This window comes from Lupinus angustifolius, chromosome LG06 (genome assembly GCF_001865875.1).
Source record: "Lupinus angustifolius cultivar Tanjil chromosome LG06, LupAngTanjil_v1.0, whole genome shotgun sequence".
NCBI classification, from domain to species: domain Eukaryota; kingdom Viridiplantae; phylum Streptophyta; class Magnoliopsida; order Fabales; family Fabaceae; genus Lupinus; species Lupinus angustifolius.
This window is the reverse complement of record NC_032014.1, coordinates 23,458,203-23,476,699: the sequence shown is the minus strand read 5'-3', so window position 1 is coordinate 23,476,699 and position 18,497 is coordinate 23,458,203. Positions and strand designations below refer to the sequence as shown.

Here is an 18,497-nt window from a genome sequence, read left to right as displayed (position 1 = left end):
TATATATATTATTTTTTGGTAAGCCTTTCCTTTTTTTAATTACTACTTTACTAGGTAGGAGAGCTCTTACTATTTGCATAAAAAGCTTATTCTTATTATGCATAATTATAAAACATGTTTAATTGGAAAATCCGTGAGTGATTCTTATACTAATACAGTCTGAATCAAATTAGTCAAAACCAGAAAATAATATTTAACCGTATCATACTGGTCACAAATGATCTGCACAGGAAATTTTCATATTTTTAAAAATGACACATTAAAGATTCAAACCTTGGACCTAATAATTATTTGTAACATGATCAACATTGAACTATTTCAATAATTGAGTTTTTTTTCGATAAGGAAAAATGTATTAAAATGAGCACAAGGGGTGCCCATCCAATACAAGAAAAAGATCAATTAATGATCTTCTTAGAACTTTGAATGATACAGACTTTTGGGTCTATACACCAATTTGAAAAAGATAAAGAAGACGTGTTTTTTGTAACATTGATAAACCAAATCCAAGATCTAGTTTGAATTAATTCAAATAAATGCACAAAACTTGGAGTCTTCTCGGAAAAAATTGCTTCATTTCGCATAATCCAAATAGACCAAACCACCGCAAACCAAAGCAAACGCCACAGATTAGCATTAATTCCTCTTCCAAGCGAGTCATGAAGATTGAAAAGATCAAGAATTGTAGATGGTAGTGTACAAGGAATCTGTAGCCAAGACTAGAACCTTTTCCAAACACTTGCAACAAAGTCACAAGATATAAAGAGGTGATCAATAGACTCAACATAATTATTGCATAACATACAAGTCATATCGCTAATCCTAAGAATAATATTTCGTTTAAATAGCTCATCCTTCGTTGGAAGCCTTCTTCTCAGCAACTTCCAAACAAAGCAACAAATATTTGAAGGAACACAGTTAATCCACCCTAGCAAAGCATAAAAGAGGAAAACGAAAATGTGAAGTATTTTTCAAAATGATGGAATGAATTGAAATTCGGGTTCCCTACTCGTAAAATGATTAAAACCGAAAATGTGCCATAACCAATGGGCCCAAAACTAAAAACAGATTCACAATTAAAAATAAAATCTTCACTATAACACATATCCTCCACTTCTATAATGCCAAGAATGTCATTGGTGCAAATATGATATGAAAATGATAATATATTTAATTAGGCCAAATAATCCCAAATTAATTCATTTTAGGAATATTAGTCCAATAAAGTCTAAAACACTAAAACATGTGAAACAAAGTCAATTAGACACCAAGAATCATCAATCATGGTAAATTAAGGTTATGAATAATGTGTAATATATTGCTCATCGCGTACTCTTTGTGTTACTTTTCTCAATTACTTGTCATGTTTCTCTTCCCCACATGTCCTCTTTATACAGTGAAAGAGAGTAGTGCTTATACATAAAAGGTACGATGGATAATTAGCATTTGTTATATTTCTAAAAAATATTTTCTTCAACTTTCTAGGTTTGATTATGAAACTTTGAAAATGTCATTTATTGTGTTCAATGGATTGTCTAATAAGATTCAATAGTTTAATTAATTAAGGAGGTATTAGCAATATCCCCATTTTTTTCACTTAATTGAGGGTATCAGTAATATTGCTTTCAAGAAAATATTTGTTAGCTTTTTGATTAAAATTATTGTGATCAAGATATGAGATCTTCAAATTGATCTAGCTCATTTTGCAAATATAATCTGATAGCTCTTACTCATGAATATTGGCTTGTATTATTGTTAGTTTGACTTAAAATCAAGTGAACGCACTACCTTACTATATTGTCAGAAAGACTCTTTCTCTCATCTCTATACAAGAATCCCAATAAGATCTACCAACTACTAGTTATTTCAACATTATTAAAGTGTTCAATATTTCATCTACTAATAATATTAGGATAAATTTTTATATTCATACAACTTGGTTAACACACAATTTTTACCAATTATCGTCAAATTATTGTAGCTCCCCTTGCAAATATAGTTGGCTAGAACACTATTGAGTTAACATTAATATAACATGTTGTCTAACTATTTTGTTACAAAGATATTCAACAAAAGGATCCCAATGGAACTTATTGACTACCAATTGCTTCAATACTATAAGAGCGATCATTATTTCATATATTTGTAATAGTTGGATAATTTTTCGCTGAGAAGAAATACAATAAGTCTAGTATATCACTAAGATTTCTCTCTAATTTCTCACTAGGATTTATCTCTCATCCCTCAAGGATGAGGTATAACATCTCTCTAGTATCTCATTATTATTTCTTTCATCTCGAATTACACAAGTAATGCTCCTCCGAATAGACATGGGATCTCTGATACAAACTAAAACCAATTCCCTGTTTGTGTGATGTAAAATAGACACTTGCGAAAGCAGTAAACATACAAATAAGATAGAGAAAATGTAGAAGATAACATAGAGGATTTTCACATGGAAAAACTTTCTCAAATTGATAAGTAAAATATCACATGAGTGTAAAAATGCATCCACTTAAACAGTAAATGGAATGAATGTGTTTATTCATAAAGAGAAAGTGACTAATTAAGATTTGTCATATTTCCAAGATACCTTAAATTAAAATACTATATTCAACTTTCTTGGCTAGACTTCAAAGTTTGCAAGAACCAATAAATAATCTAAAGACTTTGGAAATATCATCATTGATTATATCCAATGAATCATCTACCAAGTCAGATTTTCTGCATTTACAATTTTCTTTCCAAAAAAAAGCTTTCTGAATCCATCATACAACCGGTTTTCTCTTAGAATGGTCGTTTTCAAGGACCATCCAAATAAGTTTTTTATTAGGTGGTACGAGACCTAGTCCTAGGGAGAACAAAGAAAATTACAAACATTTTTATATCACTTTTATTTTTCTTTTTTCTGAACTTATGTTTTGGATGAACATTGCAAAAGTTAGGCATTAAAAAAGGAAAAAAAAAAAATTGAAAGGTAGAAATGATAGAATGGTTCATCTCTTATTTGAAATTTCAGTTGGTTAGTTCTTCCATCATTTTAGAAGGAATTTTCAACATATTTTTAAAACTGTAGAACCTACACAATAAAACTGCAATGTCGAAATTATTCAAAACTTTTATATTTTAGGTTTTTTGGGCAATTAATATGTGTAAAACTTACTTTCAAGTTCAAGTGTCATTCATTTTATATATACCATTTACAAGGTCTATTATTTATATATATATATATATATATATATACATACTGGTCACAAATGATCTGCACAGGAAATTTTCATATTTTTAAAAATGACACATTAAAGATTCAAACCTTGGACCTAATAATTATTTGTAACATGATCAACATTGAACTATTTCAATAATTGAGTTTTTTTTCGATAAGGAAAAATGTATTAAAATGAGCACAAGGGGTGCCCATCCAATACAAGAAAAAGATCAATTAATGATCTTCTTAGAACTTTGAATGATACAGACTTTTGGGTCTATACACCAATTTGAAAAAGATAAAGAAGACGTGTTTTTTGTAACATTGATAAACCAAATCCAAGATCTAGTTTGAATTAATTCAAATAAATGCACAAAACTTGGAGTCTTCTCGGAAAAAATTGCTTCATTTCGCATAATCCAAATAGACCAAACCACCGCAAACCAAAGCAAACGCCACAGATTAGCATTAATTCCTCTTCCAAGCGAGTCATGAAGATTGAAAAGATCAAGAATTGTAGATGGTAGTGTACAAGGAATCTGTAGCCAAGACTAGAACCTTTTCCAAACACTTGCAACAAAGTCACAAGATATAAAGAGGTGATCAATAGACTCAACATAATTATTGCATAACATACAAGTCATATCGCTAATCCTAAGAATAATATTTCGTTTAAATAGCTCATCCTTCGTTGGAAGCCTTCTTCTCAGCAACTTCCAAACACAGCAACAAATATTTGAAGGAACACAGTTAATCCAACACTTTTTTAAAACATTACCTAAAGGAGATGATTGTTGATTCAGTTGAGTCAAGTAGCCAGATTTAACCACATAATCACCAGAGCCATCTAACCCCCATTTCCAAGTATGCAAAGAATTCCTTTTACAAGAATGGTTATGAATCAAAACATACAAATCCGTAGCAAGAGTCTCCTCTCTACCAAATAAGCTTCTCCTCCAAATACAATCCCAAACCCAGACTTCCTCATCCCAATGGTCGTTGTCTCCCACCCAAGCATTCTGGTTTTGAGCAAGATTGAACAATCTGGGATAAACTACCTTAAGACTCTGAGTGCCAACCCAAACATCATGCCAGAAGAGAGTTTGAAGATCATTCTCAATTTCCTTCCAGATATTATCAACAAACCACCCGTCTCCTTCTCCAGTAGATGATCCCACTTTCCCCAAATCCTTCCACCATCTCGAGGCAGAATTATTGCTATAAACACTAAAGTCAGTACTATATTTTGAATTAATTACTTTGACCGAAAAAGCCTCACTTTTCTGAAGTCTACGCCATCTCCATTTCCCCAAAAGCGCATCATTAAAATGGGAGATATCTCTAACATCGAGACCACCAAGCTCCTTTGGTTTGCAAACATCCGTCCAAGCCACCCAAGCAACACCTTTACCACCTCTCTTATTCCCCCAAAGAAATTTCCGTTGCAAGCTAAAAAATTTAGCTAAGACTTTCTTTGGGGCTTTATAGAGAGAAAGCATATACGTAGGGATATTGGATAACACTGAATTCAGCAGAATTAATCTCCCTCCAAAAGTAATGTGTTTGCATTTCCTTTCAGCAAGCCTCTTTGAAATCACCTCATTCATACCCTGCCAAGTAGACATTTTCCTTGGATTTGCCCCTACAGGAATACCCAAGTAAAGAAAAGGGATAGAACCAACCTTACAATACAAAAAATTAGCCGTTGTTGAAATAGTTGACTATAATAACTTTAAACCAAATAAAGAGCTTTTGTTTGAATTGCCCTCCAAACCCGAAACTAACTCAAAACATCTTAAGATTGTTTTCAAGCACCAAAGGTTGTTATCTGATAATTTGCAAACAATAATAGTATCATCCACAAACTGAAGATCACACACTTCTACATCACCTCGACCAATTTTGAATCCGTCAAAAACACCAATGGATCTAGCTCTTCTAACCAATCCAGCAAATCCTTCCACTACCATAAGAAACATGAAAGGCGCCATAGGATCCCCCTGTCTAATACCTCTTGAAATAGAAAATTGCGTCGTTGGACTTCCATTAATCAAAACAGACATAGATGTTGAGGAAAGACAAGCATTGACCCAATTCCTCCATTTATTTGAGAACCCAAACCGACTAAGCATGTTGTCTAGGAAAGTCCAATCCACCGAGTCATATGCCTTCTCAAAGTCAACTTTAAACAAGATACAACCATCCCCATTATTATTTGCAGAATGGATTACCTCATTAATCACCACAACCGCATCCAAAATATATCTATCGTGAACAAAAGCTGATTGAGAAGGAGAGATTAGAGAACTCATAACACCTTTTAGCCTACCAGCCAAAATCTTCGAAAGGATTTTATACAAAGATCTAACTAGAGAAATCGACATGTAGTCCTGGATTTTGTTCGGATTCTTCGTTTTTGGAATCAAAGCAATAAACGAAGAATTCAAACCTTTTGGGATCTTTCCATTTGCATGGAATTCTTGGATAAAAAGAATAATATCATCTTTAACCACCTCCCAAAAATCTTGGAAGAATCTGAAGTTAAAGCCATCTGGACCAGGACTCTTGTCACCTGCACAGCTCCAAACCGCCATTTTAATCTCCTATTCCAAAAAAACCGCATCCAGATCGTGAAGTTGATTAGCACTCAACTTGGAAAAATCTATCCCATCCAAAGTCGGTTTAATCGTAGGCCCTGCAGAGAACAAGTTTTTAAAGTAATTTGTTATCCCATTCCTCAAAACCGAGTCTACCTCAAGCCACACATCGTTAATCCAAACACCTCTGATCTAGTTTCTCCGCCTTCGATTATTAACGCAAGCATGAAAATAGCTAGTGTTTGCATCCCCCTCCTTCAACCACCTACTCCTCGACTTTTGCCTCAATAAGTTATCCCTCAATTTTGTTGTTTTCCACCACTCAACTGAAAGCTTCTTGCAAAGAGATAGCTGATCTGAATCCAACACCAAACTCTCACCCAAGATATCTAATTCTTGAATATCCATAGACAATTTAGCCAAATTAGTATCCAAATAACCAAAAGTCTCCTTATTCCAAACCTTTAAAGCTTCTTTTAAATACTTCAATTTTTCCTTCACAATGTAAGCCCTCCTCCCGAAAGCCCCAGCCTCATTCCACGCTTTTGAAACCAGCGGTGCAAAACCCTTATGATGAATCCAACATCTGTTGAACCGGAAGGAATCATGCCTTTTTCTAACTTCCTCTGTCTTAAGATAATCGGACAATGATGGAGAAATCTCTATTCAATGCCCATTGTGCTGTGTCTGGCCAATTCAAAAATCACCCTGCTGATAAGAGAAACCTATCAAGTCGACTCATAGCACTACTTCCAGAATGGTACCGAGTAAAATTTCTCCTAATTAACGGTAAATCCACCAATTTCATCTCTCTAATCCAGTCATTGAAACATTGGATATCTCTTTTACAACCCCCCCCCCCTACACCTCCTCTCCTTTCAGACATACTTCTAACAGAGTTAAAATCACCAAAACAACACCAAGCTATGTCACCCAGATTCATCTTCAATTGCAAGAGTTCTTCCCAAAGAAGCTTTTTCTGAGATAATAAACAAGGAGAATAAATATTAACCATACAACAAATTACCTGACCATCCATCCAAGTTCCAGTAATGGCCAGAAACCCAATGCATGCGTAAGAGTTGGATTTCTGAAATTTGTTGAGGTCCCATATGCTCAAGATACCACCCTACCTTCCAACCGATGGACTGAAATCCCAAGCACAATCCGAATTCCCCCAAACATCGACACACAACTTCTCATCACACTGCTCAAGCTTTGTTTCTTGGATGCCAATGAAATCCATATATGTTACAAATAATAATATTTATAAATTTATTATAACAATGAGACATTGGTATAATGTCTCACTAGATCCACATGTATTGTACTAAGTTAAATGTCATATATTTGATTTATGTGAGCGACACTTAATAGGAGGAACAGCCACACACATGAAATGGATTAGTTTTCTTACCCATAATGGTAAGAATTTATTGGTTATACCAAAAAATATTTATTTTTATTATAATAAATAGCTTAACCGATATACACTTTAATTAATGAATCTTTAGTTAAACTATTTTATTACTATATCAGTGCTCTAAACAGTAACCAATATCATAATTGGTATAATATTAATAATATTGTGTCATTTACTATTTATTAAGTTAAAGTTCTATAAGCTATGTACCAAAAAAAAATTCTATAAGCTAAAATATGAAATTAATTCATACAAAAAAAGAATTTAAAGTTTTTTTTTTCATTTTTAACAATTTTATATAGTATGAAAATACAAAAAAGTTTGAATGTATCCAACATTTATCACCAATGTCAAATATGAAAAAAAAATATCAATGTACAATTGCAAGATTTCAACCAAAATGCTCACAATTTATCTCTTACAATTCTATCAAATAAGCTACTAACTCTTTACTCTTTAGGGGACAATATATTTTTTTGGTACATTGAATAGGGGACAATATATTATAGTTGAAGATTTGCAATGGATTAAACTTGTTTCTCTTTGTAATATAGTGACCTCCGTTAATTATTTTATCAATAGAGTCGTGGTTTGCAATTGATAACTGAGAAACATTATTACTAGGGAAAACTGATCAATCTTGTCAGATGATTTCAAAATTTAGCACAAAACATCCGTTCCTATGGAGAGTTCCAAAAAAATATATAGATGGATCTCCCTCTTGTTTTAGTTTTTATCTTTCCATTTTATCAACAAAAAAAGATCAAACACTAGACATGGCCTAACATACTAGAAAGAAAAATAAATTCTAAAATATTATATACTTTTAAATCGGTGAGCAGAATATCCATTTATAAAAAAATTATTAATGAAGTTGGATTACTTTTTATTTGATGGGGACACTAATGAATTGAATATTCAATATATTTTTAATGAATAACAAATAATTTCATGATTTATTTTAACTCATTCATTATAATCCAATTTCAAATTCATCTATTTTACACTCAATATACATGGGCATATGTCAACACAATTATTAAACCAATGTAAAGAACAATAATGAAGATTTCCCTCGAACGCAAGTCCTGCACATTAATTTTGTTTCACATTATAAGAGTATTATCACTACAACAGAATAATTTTTACAACATCAGTGTTGAACAACCTCTTAGAACAGCAACCTCCGTTGATGATGATGGAGTAAAGCTGCAAACTATTTGAAGGAAAGAATAACCAAGAAGATGAAAACTAACTCTATGCTTTCATTGATGTAAATATTGAATATTACATTGATTACTTTGACTAAAAAAAATTCCTATTTATACTAAAACAAACACAGAATAATGGAAACCAAAACTACTAACAGGCTCTAAAAAACTAACAAAGTTAACCAACTTTCTAAAAATAGAAAAGCTATAATCATAGAAATTACACAAAGACTTAATACCCAACTAACCTACCCAAATGAATACTCTTTTGAATAATATTACAAGCATAAGTCATGTATACTAAATCTAGATCAAACCTATTCATGAGAGTGGACCTGTGATGGATTTGATCAAGAGGAAAAGTGAGCCTGCGTTCATGCCAAGCTGCATTGTCTTGACTGAGACGAGTGATACTACAAGAGACAATACTTCTAACTTGATTCTGAATTCTAGTAGATGTATGTATCAATTGAGAACTGGTACTGAACACTTGAAGTCTAGGACTAGCTGCCTTGTGCATCAACATGTTGCCTGCATAATCATCATTGCATCTGAGTTTGCAATATGTAGAACTCGATAGATCACGAGGCTTCAGATTTTGCCTTCATGAAATAAATTCATGTATGTCTTGATTTGTTATCAACTATGGTTAGGAAGTATTTATGCCCAAAAATTGAAGGAATTGATATAGGACCCCAAATGTCAACATGAATAAGATAAAAAATATGAGTAGAGTTAATGTTGTTGTTTTGAAAAGGAAGTTTTCTCTCCTTAGCATAGTGACAAATATCACAAGGTTCATTGGTGTTTAGAGGCTGAATGAAAGGGAACTTCTTATTCAATATGGTAAGTTTAATATTTGAGTGATGTCCCATTCTTTTATGCCAAACATCATTATCAACATTTCTACTATTTCTAACATTATTGATGTTGCTATTGTAATGTTAATTCAAGTCCCTAGAACTAATGATGTATAGACTCTTTATAGCCTTACCTGCACCAATCATCTTCAATATGGACTCCTCCTGCATCACACATTTGGTGTTGGTGAAGGTCAACTTGCAGTTAAGGGAAGAGGTTATCTTAGATATAGATATGAGATTAAAATTGAATTTAGGGATATACAACACATTACTAAGGTAGAGATCTTTAGAAAAAATGACTCTTCCAACAACATTACTCATTACTTTATTGCCATTAGGCAATCTGATTTGTATAGGATCAATCTTTCTGAAAGAATGGAATTCTGATAAGTAGAAGCAAACATAATCAGTTGCTCTTATATCATGAACCCAATCTTTTGTTTCAGTAGGACAAATCATAGTTATAAGGGTCATATGGGTACCTGAATTTGAAGATTCAACATTGGCAATCTAGTTTGTTACTTGAACATTTGTTTGTTCCTTTAGCATAGCAAGGATGGCTTTGTGTTTCTCAATTGTGAATCCTTCTAAATTGTTTGTAACACTTTGCTCTTCATCTTCAATGTTGGCAAAGTTAATGTTGTTATTTCTCTTTTAATTAGGAGGAAGGCCATGTTTGTTATAACAAACATCCACAGTATGACCACTTTTATTATAAAAAGAGCAAAGTTTAAAACCAGATCTGCTTCCTCTGAAGTTGTTGTAGCCATTACCTTTACCTATGCTATTGTTTCCAATAGATGTAATTCCCTTTCCTCTAAATCTTCCTTTTGTAGTAGCTTTAGTAGAGTTGCTAATTAGGATCTTTGGATCTTCCAATGGGTCAGATAAGTTTAATTGTCTTTCTTTCTGAATTAAAAGGGAGAAGGCTATGTTTAAAGATAGCAGTGGATCCATGAGCATAATTTGGGATCTTACTGCTACATACTACTCATTGAGACCCTTAAGGAATCTGATAACATAATCATCCTCCCTATAGTTTCTGACTAAATTCGTAAGGTTAGAATCACACTGAATTGGGCATGAGGGTATAGGTCTAAAATTCTCTAGTTCCTGCCATAAACCTTTCAAGTGTGTATGATATACATGGATGCATTTGTTTCCTTGTCTTGCACTATATATTTCTTCTTGAAGATTACAGTATCCTAAACACATCCCCTTGGTAATATATTTCTTTCAAATCTTCCCACACTTCAATTTTAGTATCCATCCAAAGAACACTCTGCAAGATTGACCTATCTAATGAGTGATTGATCCATGAGAGGGCAAGAGTGTTGCATATGTCCCAAGATCCAAAAGAGGGATCATCAATGCTTGGTCTTGAAAGAGTGCCATCAATTAACTGAAGTTAAATTTTATACTTCAATGTCATCATCACTTCCCTTGACCAAGAGTGATAATAGGTTCATGTTAAAGGAAGTGTGACCAACACAGCTACTGGATTTTCATTAGGATGCATGTAATAAAGGCTGGATGGGTCATTGATGGGTTGAGGATGCTCACGAGGGTGGCCATTATCAAGAAAAGATGAAAAAAGGGAAAGAGTAATAAAAGAAAATTTCAATTGAACAAGGAGAAGGCGCAGCAGAGCATCAAAAGATGCTCTGATACCATCTTAGAACAACAATCTCCATTGGTGATGATTGAGTAAAGTTGCAAACTATTCGAAGGAAAGAACAACCAAGAAGATGAAAGGTACATCTATGCTTTCATTGATGTGAATATTGAATATTACATTGATTACTTTGACTCAAAAGAAAAACTCTTATTTATACTAAAACAAACATAGAGTAATGGAAATCAAAACTATTAACAGACTCTAAAAAACTAACAGAATTAACCAATTTTCTAAAAATAGAAAAGCTATAACCATAATCATAGAAATTACACAAAAACTTAATACCCCAACTAATCTACCCAACTAAATGCTCTTTTGAATAATATTACAAGTATAATCATATATACTAAATCTAGACCAATCCTATTAATGAGAATGGCCTTGTGATGGATTTGATCAAGAGGAAAAGTGAGCCTACATTGATGTCAAGCTGCATTGTCTTGACTGAGATGAGTGATACTACAAGAGGTAGTACTTCTGACTTAATTTTAAATTATAATAGATGGATGTATCAATTAAGAACTGGTACTGAACTATTAAAGTCTAGGACTAGCTGCCTTGTGTATCAACATGTTGCCTGCATAATCATTTTTACATCCAAGTCTACAATATGGAGAACTCGATAGATCATGAGAACAAACTATGTTTAACACAACCCGTAGATTAGCTCAAGCATAGAACAAAGAGGGACATCTACCTAAAAGAAAAGTGAGGAAATCAATTTCTATTTCTTTTATTTTCCTTAGTCTTTATCTTAAAAGGATATTGTCTTTTTTTATTAAAAAAAACTTGTCCAAAAAAGATATTGTATCACTTTGGTGAAGAAGAAAAATTATGTAAATTGCACCTACTACAAAAAAAAATGATATTGTTTTGCAATTAATATAATTTAGCTATAACCACACAAAAATAAAATAATGCTGCAAATTTCCTCCTCTTATGTACGCCATGCATGCTAATTATATTTCATAAAGTTAATTTTTAAATGGAATATCAATAACATTTTCCCTCGATGCATCAAATAAACGTAGGAAATTGTTGTCAACTTTTTTACATGTATTTTAAAAATTAAAAAAATTATATAATTAAGCTAGTCATGACAAAGACATAATAAAGTAATTGCACAGAAAATAACATTGCAGATTAGAAACAATAACACAAACAAAACAAAACAATTACCATTTGTTCAAAATAAGACCAGAAAACCCTAAATTACCACACCAAACCCTATCAAGTAACACCATTACAAAATAACACCATAGCATGAACATCCATTTTATTTTCCATGCAAGATATTAACCAAAATGTTCATTCTCTAATAGGACCAACATATTTATTCCAAAGATGAAAACCTAATTTCAGATTCATCAGATCAGAAGCTGCTAGTAGGAAAACTTGTGGAGCAAACCATCTCTACCAAATCCATCTCTTTCTTATTTTCTTCTGAACAATCTTGATCATCCCCCAACTTCAAATCAGTGTTCAGATTCTGATTCCCATAATCACAGCAAAGTGATGAAGAAGAACTTGCAGCTCCATTCAACAAGTGTGAGAGATAGAGATCAAGGTAATTGGTAGGAGTAGGAGTCTTTTTAGAAATGAGACTCTCATCAAAGAACATGTTGTTTGGCTTTATATTGGAATAGACAAACCCACACTCATTCACATCAGTAAGAAGCTGATTACCATTATTAGTTTGGCTATAACTCACACTCTTGGAGTGGTTAACACTTTCAGCAACATTAAGGGTCTGAAAATTATGCTCCTTGAAAAGTTCTTGCATGAAGAGGAACTCATAATCATTTAACTCATCTATAAGTGGTGATGAGGTGCCATTTTCAGTGGTAATAGATTCAGAAGGTTGAGATAACAAGAGACTTAATTGGCTTGATGACGCTTCAGCTGCAATGTTCTGTGAGATTTCTGTGGTAAAGCTAGAAGGAATGGTAGTTGTTGATGTGGTAAGAGTTTTGTGTTTGATATAGTCTTGAAGAATTGTTGGTTGAGGCTTTCCATTTGAGGTTGCTGGCCTTTTGTTCTTTCTCCTTGAATTTTGTCTCCTTTTAGTGGCATTCCAATGATTCTTTATGGCATTTTCAGTTCTTCCAGGAATGCACTTTGCTATCTCTGCCCATCTATTTCCAATCTTTGAATGGGTTTCTACTAAGATCCTCTCTTCTTCTTCACTCCAACTATCTTTCTGGAACAAGTTTAAGTAGCCAGGGAACAAGTTTAAGTAGCCAGGGAACAAGATAATTATGATTGGCATTCTTTTCAAACTAATAAGTTGGTATCAGTAAGGTAATTTTCTTTAAACTTATGAAAACCAAAATAAAAAATCACAGTCTTATTTGCACCTGCACAGAAATAGTTGTGCAATTGGAGGCAAATCTTAATAGAGTGATTTATGTAAAACTAAAAAAAGTACTTAAACCCAAAAAAATATATAAGCAAACGTTAAACTGTTATTTGAGTTAAAATAACAATCTTACTATATGCAATGCAAGCATGATTTTAGGAGTAAAGCAAGCAATATTTAGATTACTAATTAAATAGGAAACATATGAATGATTAATTACAAAAAAGTTACTTTTCCTTTGGTACGCAAGTCTCGAACCCCAATTGTTAAAATATCAATATCATCATGTATATTATCTTTGACTTTGTAGATAAGAAATTAAGAAGATATATTAAGAACAGATGTAGATTGATTATCATGGAGATGACAAATATATACTTGAAAATCTGAGTCTATATTTAGATTTTTCATTAAGTAAATATATATTTCATGGTGATCATGAAAATCTATGTTAAATTCTGATTTGTTATAACATCTCTTCTAAAATGTGAAGATAAGATATACAGATTGAAAATTTATTTTTTTAACCATAGGGGCATAGGGCGCCATAAGGTTTTTTTATGCTAAGACTTATTTTTGTCTTTTATAAAAAAATTATATATACATAGAAAATGAACAAAAGTATCATAAAATGCAAGGATTGAGAGAGTAACAAACCTTAATATCTGGCCTTAGGTGATTATTCCATCTTTCTCTACATTGCTTACCAGCCCTTCCCTCCAACTTCTCAGCTATTTGAGACCATTTTGTCACACCATATTGCTTCACCAACTTCAACAATTTCCTTTAATTAAAAGTAATAAATCAAATTTCATCACCTTAAAGATTTAGTGAAAATATAAGACAATCAATCATATAAATAACACAGAAGAATTTTCACTGTACTCAACCTATCTTCTTCTTGAGACCACTGTCCTTTGATCAAAGACACAGGTGACCCTTTCTTAGGCCTTCTTCCCACCATTTTCACATTCTTCCCTAAACCTTGAACATCTTCATTCTGACACAATGTAGGAAACTGCTGTGCCCAATTCAAAGCTTCTTCATTTTCTATGAATTCATCATATAAGCTTCCTTCTTGAGTGTAACTAGGCCACACAAACCTATAGGTTGAACCACCATCAGAACAAGAAAACCTATAGAACTCATCATCAAAAACACTTGCATGAGTGTTCTTTGCAACATTAATATGAGGCTGTTGTTGTTGCTTCTGAGGAAAGTGGCTTTGTTGACTCCATAAGAACCTATCTATGGCTGTCAAAGAAGAACCTGACCTAAACATAGAAGGGTTTATAGCCTTCATATTTTCACTCCCATGAATTGGAATTGCACCATATCCACCACTACTTATTATTCTACCTCCCATTGATTTCATAAAGGTTCTTGATAGAGACTAAATTCTAAAACAAAGACTTGATTTATGGTGTGGTCAAAGGGTGTGTGAGGTAAAAATTGTAGAGACAATGATGCTTGTTCTAAGCCCTATAATTAGACACGCATGGATTAACAGCTTGTGATTGATTATGCACTATATCCAACGACTAAGAATCAATAATCTTGTAACTCCTGAACTTCCTTTTGGACAAAATATAAAATGTGGGGAGGAATAATTGGATGCTAATTAATAACCGAATTTAATCTCACTAATAATATTATTTAATTCTGAGTTCCTTGTTGTTATGGATATTGAAGTGTTTTTAATAATCATAATGGGCTAATTAACGACTAAATTGATATAAATTTCAGTTAAGTTTCCATTCAAAGACAATAGTATATAGGTATTTATTTATAAAAGAATAAAAAGAGTTATAAACAATTTTGGATATATATATATATATATATATTACTTTTTAATCAAAATTCTTATATGCAATATCATTCAGGATACTTATTATTATTTTTTTCTTCAAATTAGTTCCCTTTCATTCGCATGTTCTTCCTTCAAAATGAGCTAGATATAATAAATTCAGTACGGAATATATGATGCAATTGAGCCTGCTGATCATAGTGAATAAATTGTCTAAGGTCACATAAAAACCATATAATGTATCCGACTAAAATCTTGCATGGTTTTATCTTTCTCAAACTTTAGTCGTTGCTTAATCTTGGCTTCTTTTTCTAATTAATCATGCCCGTGTATTGTATTTTTTTCTCAACAAATATTACAATTTATTAAAGGGGAGTAGGGGTATTCTGTCCCCATTACAAGCACAGTTCTAACATTATTTTATACTACTTTGTCGACATGTATTTTGTATCTATCTATTTGTATTTCTATTTTTTATTATTAAATATTTAATTTTTATATATTTTAAAGAATTATATCACATTTTTTGTATTAAGTGTACATGATATTATTAAAATTAAAATTGCATTGTGGTTTGATATTTATTGTGTATGAAATTTTTTCTAACTTCCATTAATATTTTTTATTGTCTTAGAAAATATTGTGATTTTAATTAAATAGAATGACAAAATAGGTAAGAGGAAATTACAACATATAGGTAGTTATAAGAAGATTTAACTTTATATATAGTAAGTATAGCTATAGGTATATAGTATAGATGTTTAATTGTTTAGTTTAGAGAGAGAGGATGGTTAATATATTGGTGATGATTACTTAGGATTATATGGTTTTTTATATAAATTAAATAATAATGTTGAGAGCAAAACAAGAAAGTGAAAATTACATTGTAGTGATAGTTACATCATATTTTACCTTTATATATAATTAGCGTGTCGAATGACACTTGATGTCTGCTGGTCCATATTGTATGTACTAGGTATTCAATTTTTATATATTTCATTTTGGAGAATTAGAATGTATTTTTTGTTTGGTGTTATTTATTTTATATTTTTTTATCTTTATTGTAATGTTCAATCTAAGGTGAAATATATGATTAATGTTTGGTGGTGATACCTAGTATTATATGTTTTTTTTGCAATGAAAATAAATAATGTTAAGGGCAAAACGGGAAAATGAAAATTATAGCATAATAATTTATACCATGTTTTATATTTATATAGTATTGATATAAATGTAGATATAGATAGACTCTAACAGCTTGACAACCAATCACAATAAGAAGTCAAGAACAATTGACTTGGTACATTAGATTTAAGTAAAGACCAAGACCTCACAACTTAAATAATATTTTCTCGTACTGTATTGAAGTGTCCAATATTAAAATGTTATAGGAACTAAATATATAAGTGTTTAATTTATTTAATTTTAAAATAATAAAAAATATGAATCAAATTTTTTTTTGATGACATGTATCTAGTATAGTCCCATCCCTCATAGTTGCCCATCTTTCATAATTATCTCCAAGCCAAATTCGTTTTCATAAAAAATCACTAGGTTCTAAATATCCATATGGACGTGGACCATAGAATAACAAACCATAAATTATTCCAAGCTTGCTGGGCTTTCTCTTTTTCTTTTTAAATTGCACCCGCCCTGAATGCATTAACACTGTTTTATGCCCATATTGTATAATATATCATTTTATAAATCCTCTTACATCATAAGAAAAGTAATATATATGTCACAAAGTAATACATTATTTATTAATAATCGGTTTACAAGTGACATGTATATTACTTTATTGTAGTTATAAGGATATGTTATTACTCAAATCACTAATATCATATTTGGACTAGAATCATATTTTATCTGAATGATTGAAAGTGATGGTTTGCATATAGAATTACTTATATTTGAATCTTAGAATCTGAATTTGGAACCCCCAATCCCAGATTCTTGTTTGTTGTTAATATTTAAATTAGAATTTGAGTTCAATTCTATGAGATAAAAAATAATTATCCACTTGACTCCTCCATACTATAAGAATCATCATTTAGAATTATCATTCAAATAAGTAGGTAGGGCAGCCCGTAGCCCGTAGGCATCATTAAAAATATTGGGCAAGAGGCTCAATTAAGAAGGTGACTCATTCTAAGTTTAACCCTAAGAGAATGGTCCAACATGGCATAACAAAATCTATTGCAATGTTTTAGTAGTGAAATAGAAAATAATAATTCTTCCAAAATAAGAGTTACTAAATACATATAAAAAAATTTGGTTTCAGTGACATCTACTTTTTCCCCTAAATACACTCTAAACATACTAAACGAAAGAGATGAATACAATAAATTTAATTTACATAGTATAATCACAAACTATTGTGAAACTTTGACTCATTTAGCTCTTTCATGTACTTCTCCTTATCATCTTCAAATTCAGATTCCCTTGAGAAATCATCATCATTTTCCTCATTATCTTGACGTACTAAATCATTTTAGTTTTTATTTTATTTTATATAGGGCAGTCTGTAAGCCGGCCTGCTCATATTTAGGGTGAACATGATATGATATTTCATGCCCTATTCAAAAGCGAGCATGCTCATGTCCACCTTAGTTTAGACAGACATTATGTGGGCATGGGTAAGATGGATAGAGTAGCCCTGATTATCAATACTAATAAGAAATAGTCCCTATACCACATCATGTATGGAATAAATACATATTTATCTCATAGATAATTATTATATCTAAACAAGGTTGTAAGAACAGGATTGCAACTAAGAGGGGGTGAATTAGTTGACTTAAAATTATAGTAACTTTTTCTGCAAAATATAAGAGTTAATGTGCAGCGGATAATATTGCAGAAAATAAACAAGTATAAAGTAAAGAGGAAAGGGAAAGGAGAGTACACAAGTATTTTATACTGGTTCACCTTCTTGTCCACTGAATGCTACGTCCAGTACTCTTGCAGCACAAGAGATTTTCCCCACTAAATATTAAGAGTTGTAATTACAATATCTCACCCCGAGATCTCTCTGTACCTTACACACTCACTAATATTTATACCATTGAAAAACACTTTTCCAAGTCACTCTATCCCCTTTCTATTCACACCCTGTGAAAGAAAGATTGTTTGCAATGAATGAAGAATTACAACAATGGCTTTGAATTGCCAAGTATGAAATATTATATCACTTGCAATCCAATCAACCCTATTTATATGCTTAGTAATAATGCTCAGTATATTTGTGGAAACTTTTGAAGCAATTACTCATAATAAATTCTCTATTGAAAGTCTAAGAACTAAGTGCAAAAGTGTAGAAAAACAGTGAGAGAATTTATGAGAGTTGTA

The 18,497-nt window shown here is 31.8% G+C and overlaps 2 protein-coding genes across 2 annotated transcripts in view; both read right to left on the bottom strand.

Moving 5' to 3' along the window:
• The window catches only part of LOC109350542, an 8,601-nt gene extending 2,799 nt beyond the window's left edge, over window positions 1-5,802 (bottom strand). The window contains exons 1-2 of the mRNA XM_019591773.1: window positions 4,974-5,802; window positions 3,987-4,850 (exon numbers count right to left, since the gene is read on the bottom strand). Coding sequence (XP_019447318.1) covers window positions 3,987-4,850; window positions 4,974-5,802 — 1,693 coding nt within the window. The remainder of the gene's footprint in view (window positions 1-3,986; window positions 4,851-4,973) is intronic.
• Window positions 12,353-14,705, bottom strand: LOC109350541 (transcription factor MYB108-like). The gene is made up of 3 exons (XM_019591772.1): window positions 14,230-14,705; window positions 13,997-14,123; window positions 12,353-13,180 (listed from the first exon to the last, which is right to left on the bottom strand). The coding sequence occupies exons 1-3, from the start codon at window positions 14,703-14,705 to the stop codon at window positions 12,353-12,355; spliced, it is 1,431 nt and encodes a 476-aa protein (XP_019447317.1).

Excerpts from the sequence above, each read along its gene's own strand:
- LOC109350541 (XM_019591772.1), bottom strand. The coding sequence starts at position 14,705 with ATGGGAGGTAGAATAATAAGTAGTGGTGGATATGGTGCAATTCCAATT. Across the intron at positions 14,124-14,229 it reads TGGTCTCAAGAAGAAGATAG|GAAATTGTTGAAGTTGGTGA; the intron begins GTTGAGTACAGT and ends TTTTAATTAAAG. Across the intron at positions 13,181-13,996 it reads ACCTAAGGCCAGATATTAAG|AAAGATAGTTGGAGTGAAGA; the intron begins GTTTGTTACTCT and ends AACTTGTTCCAG.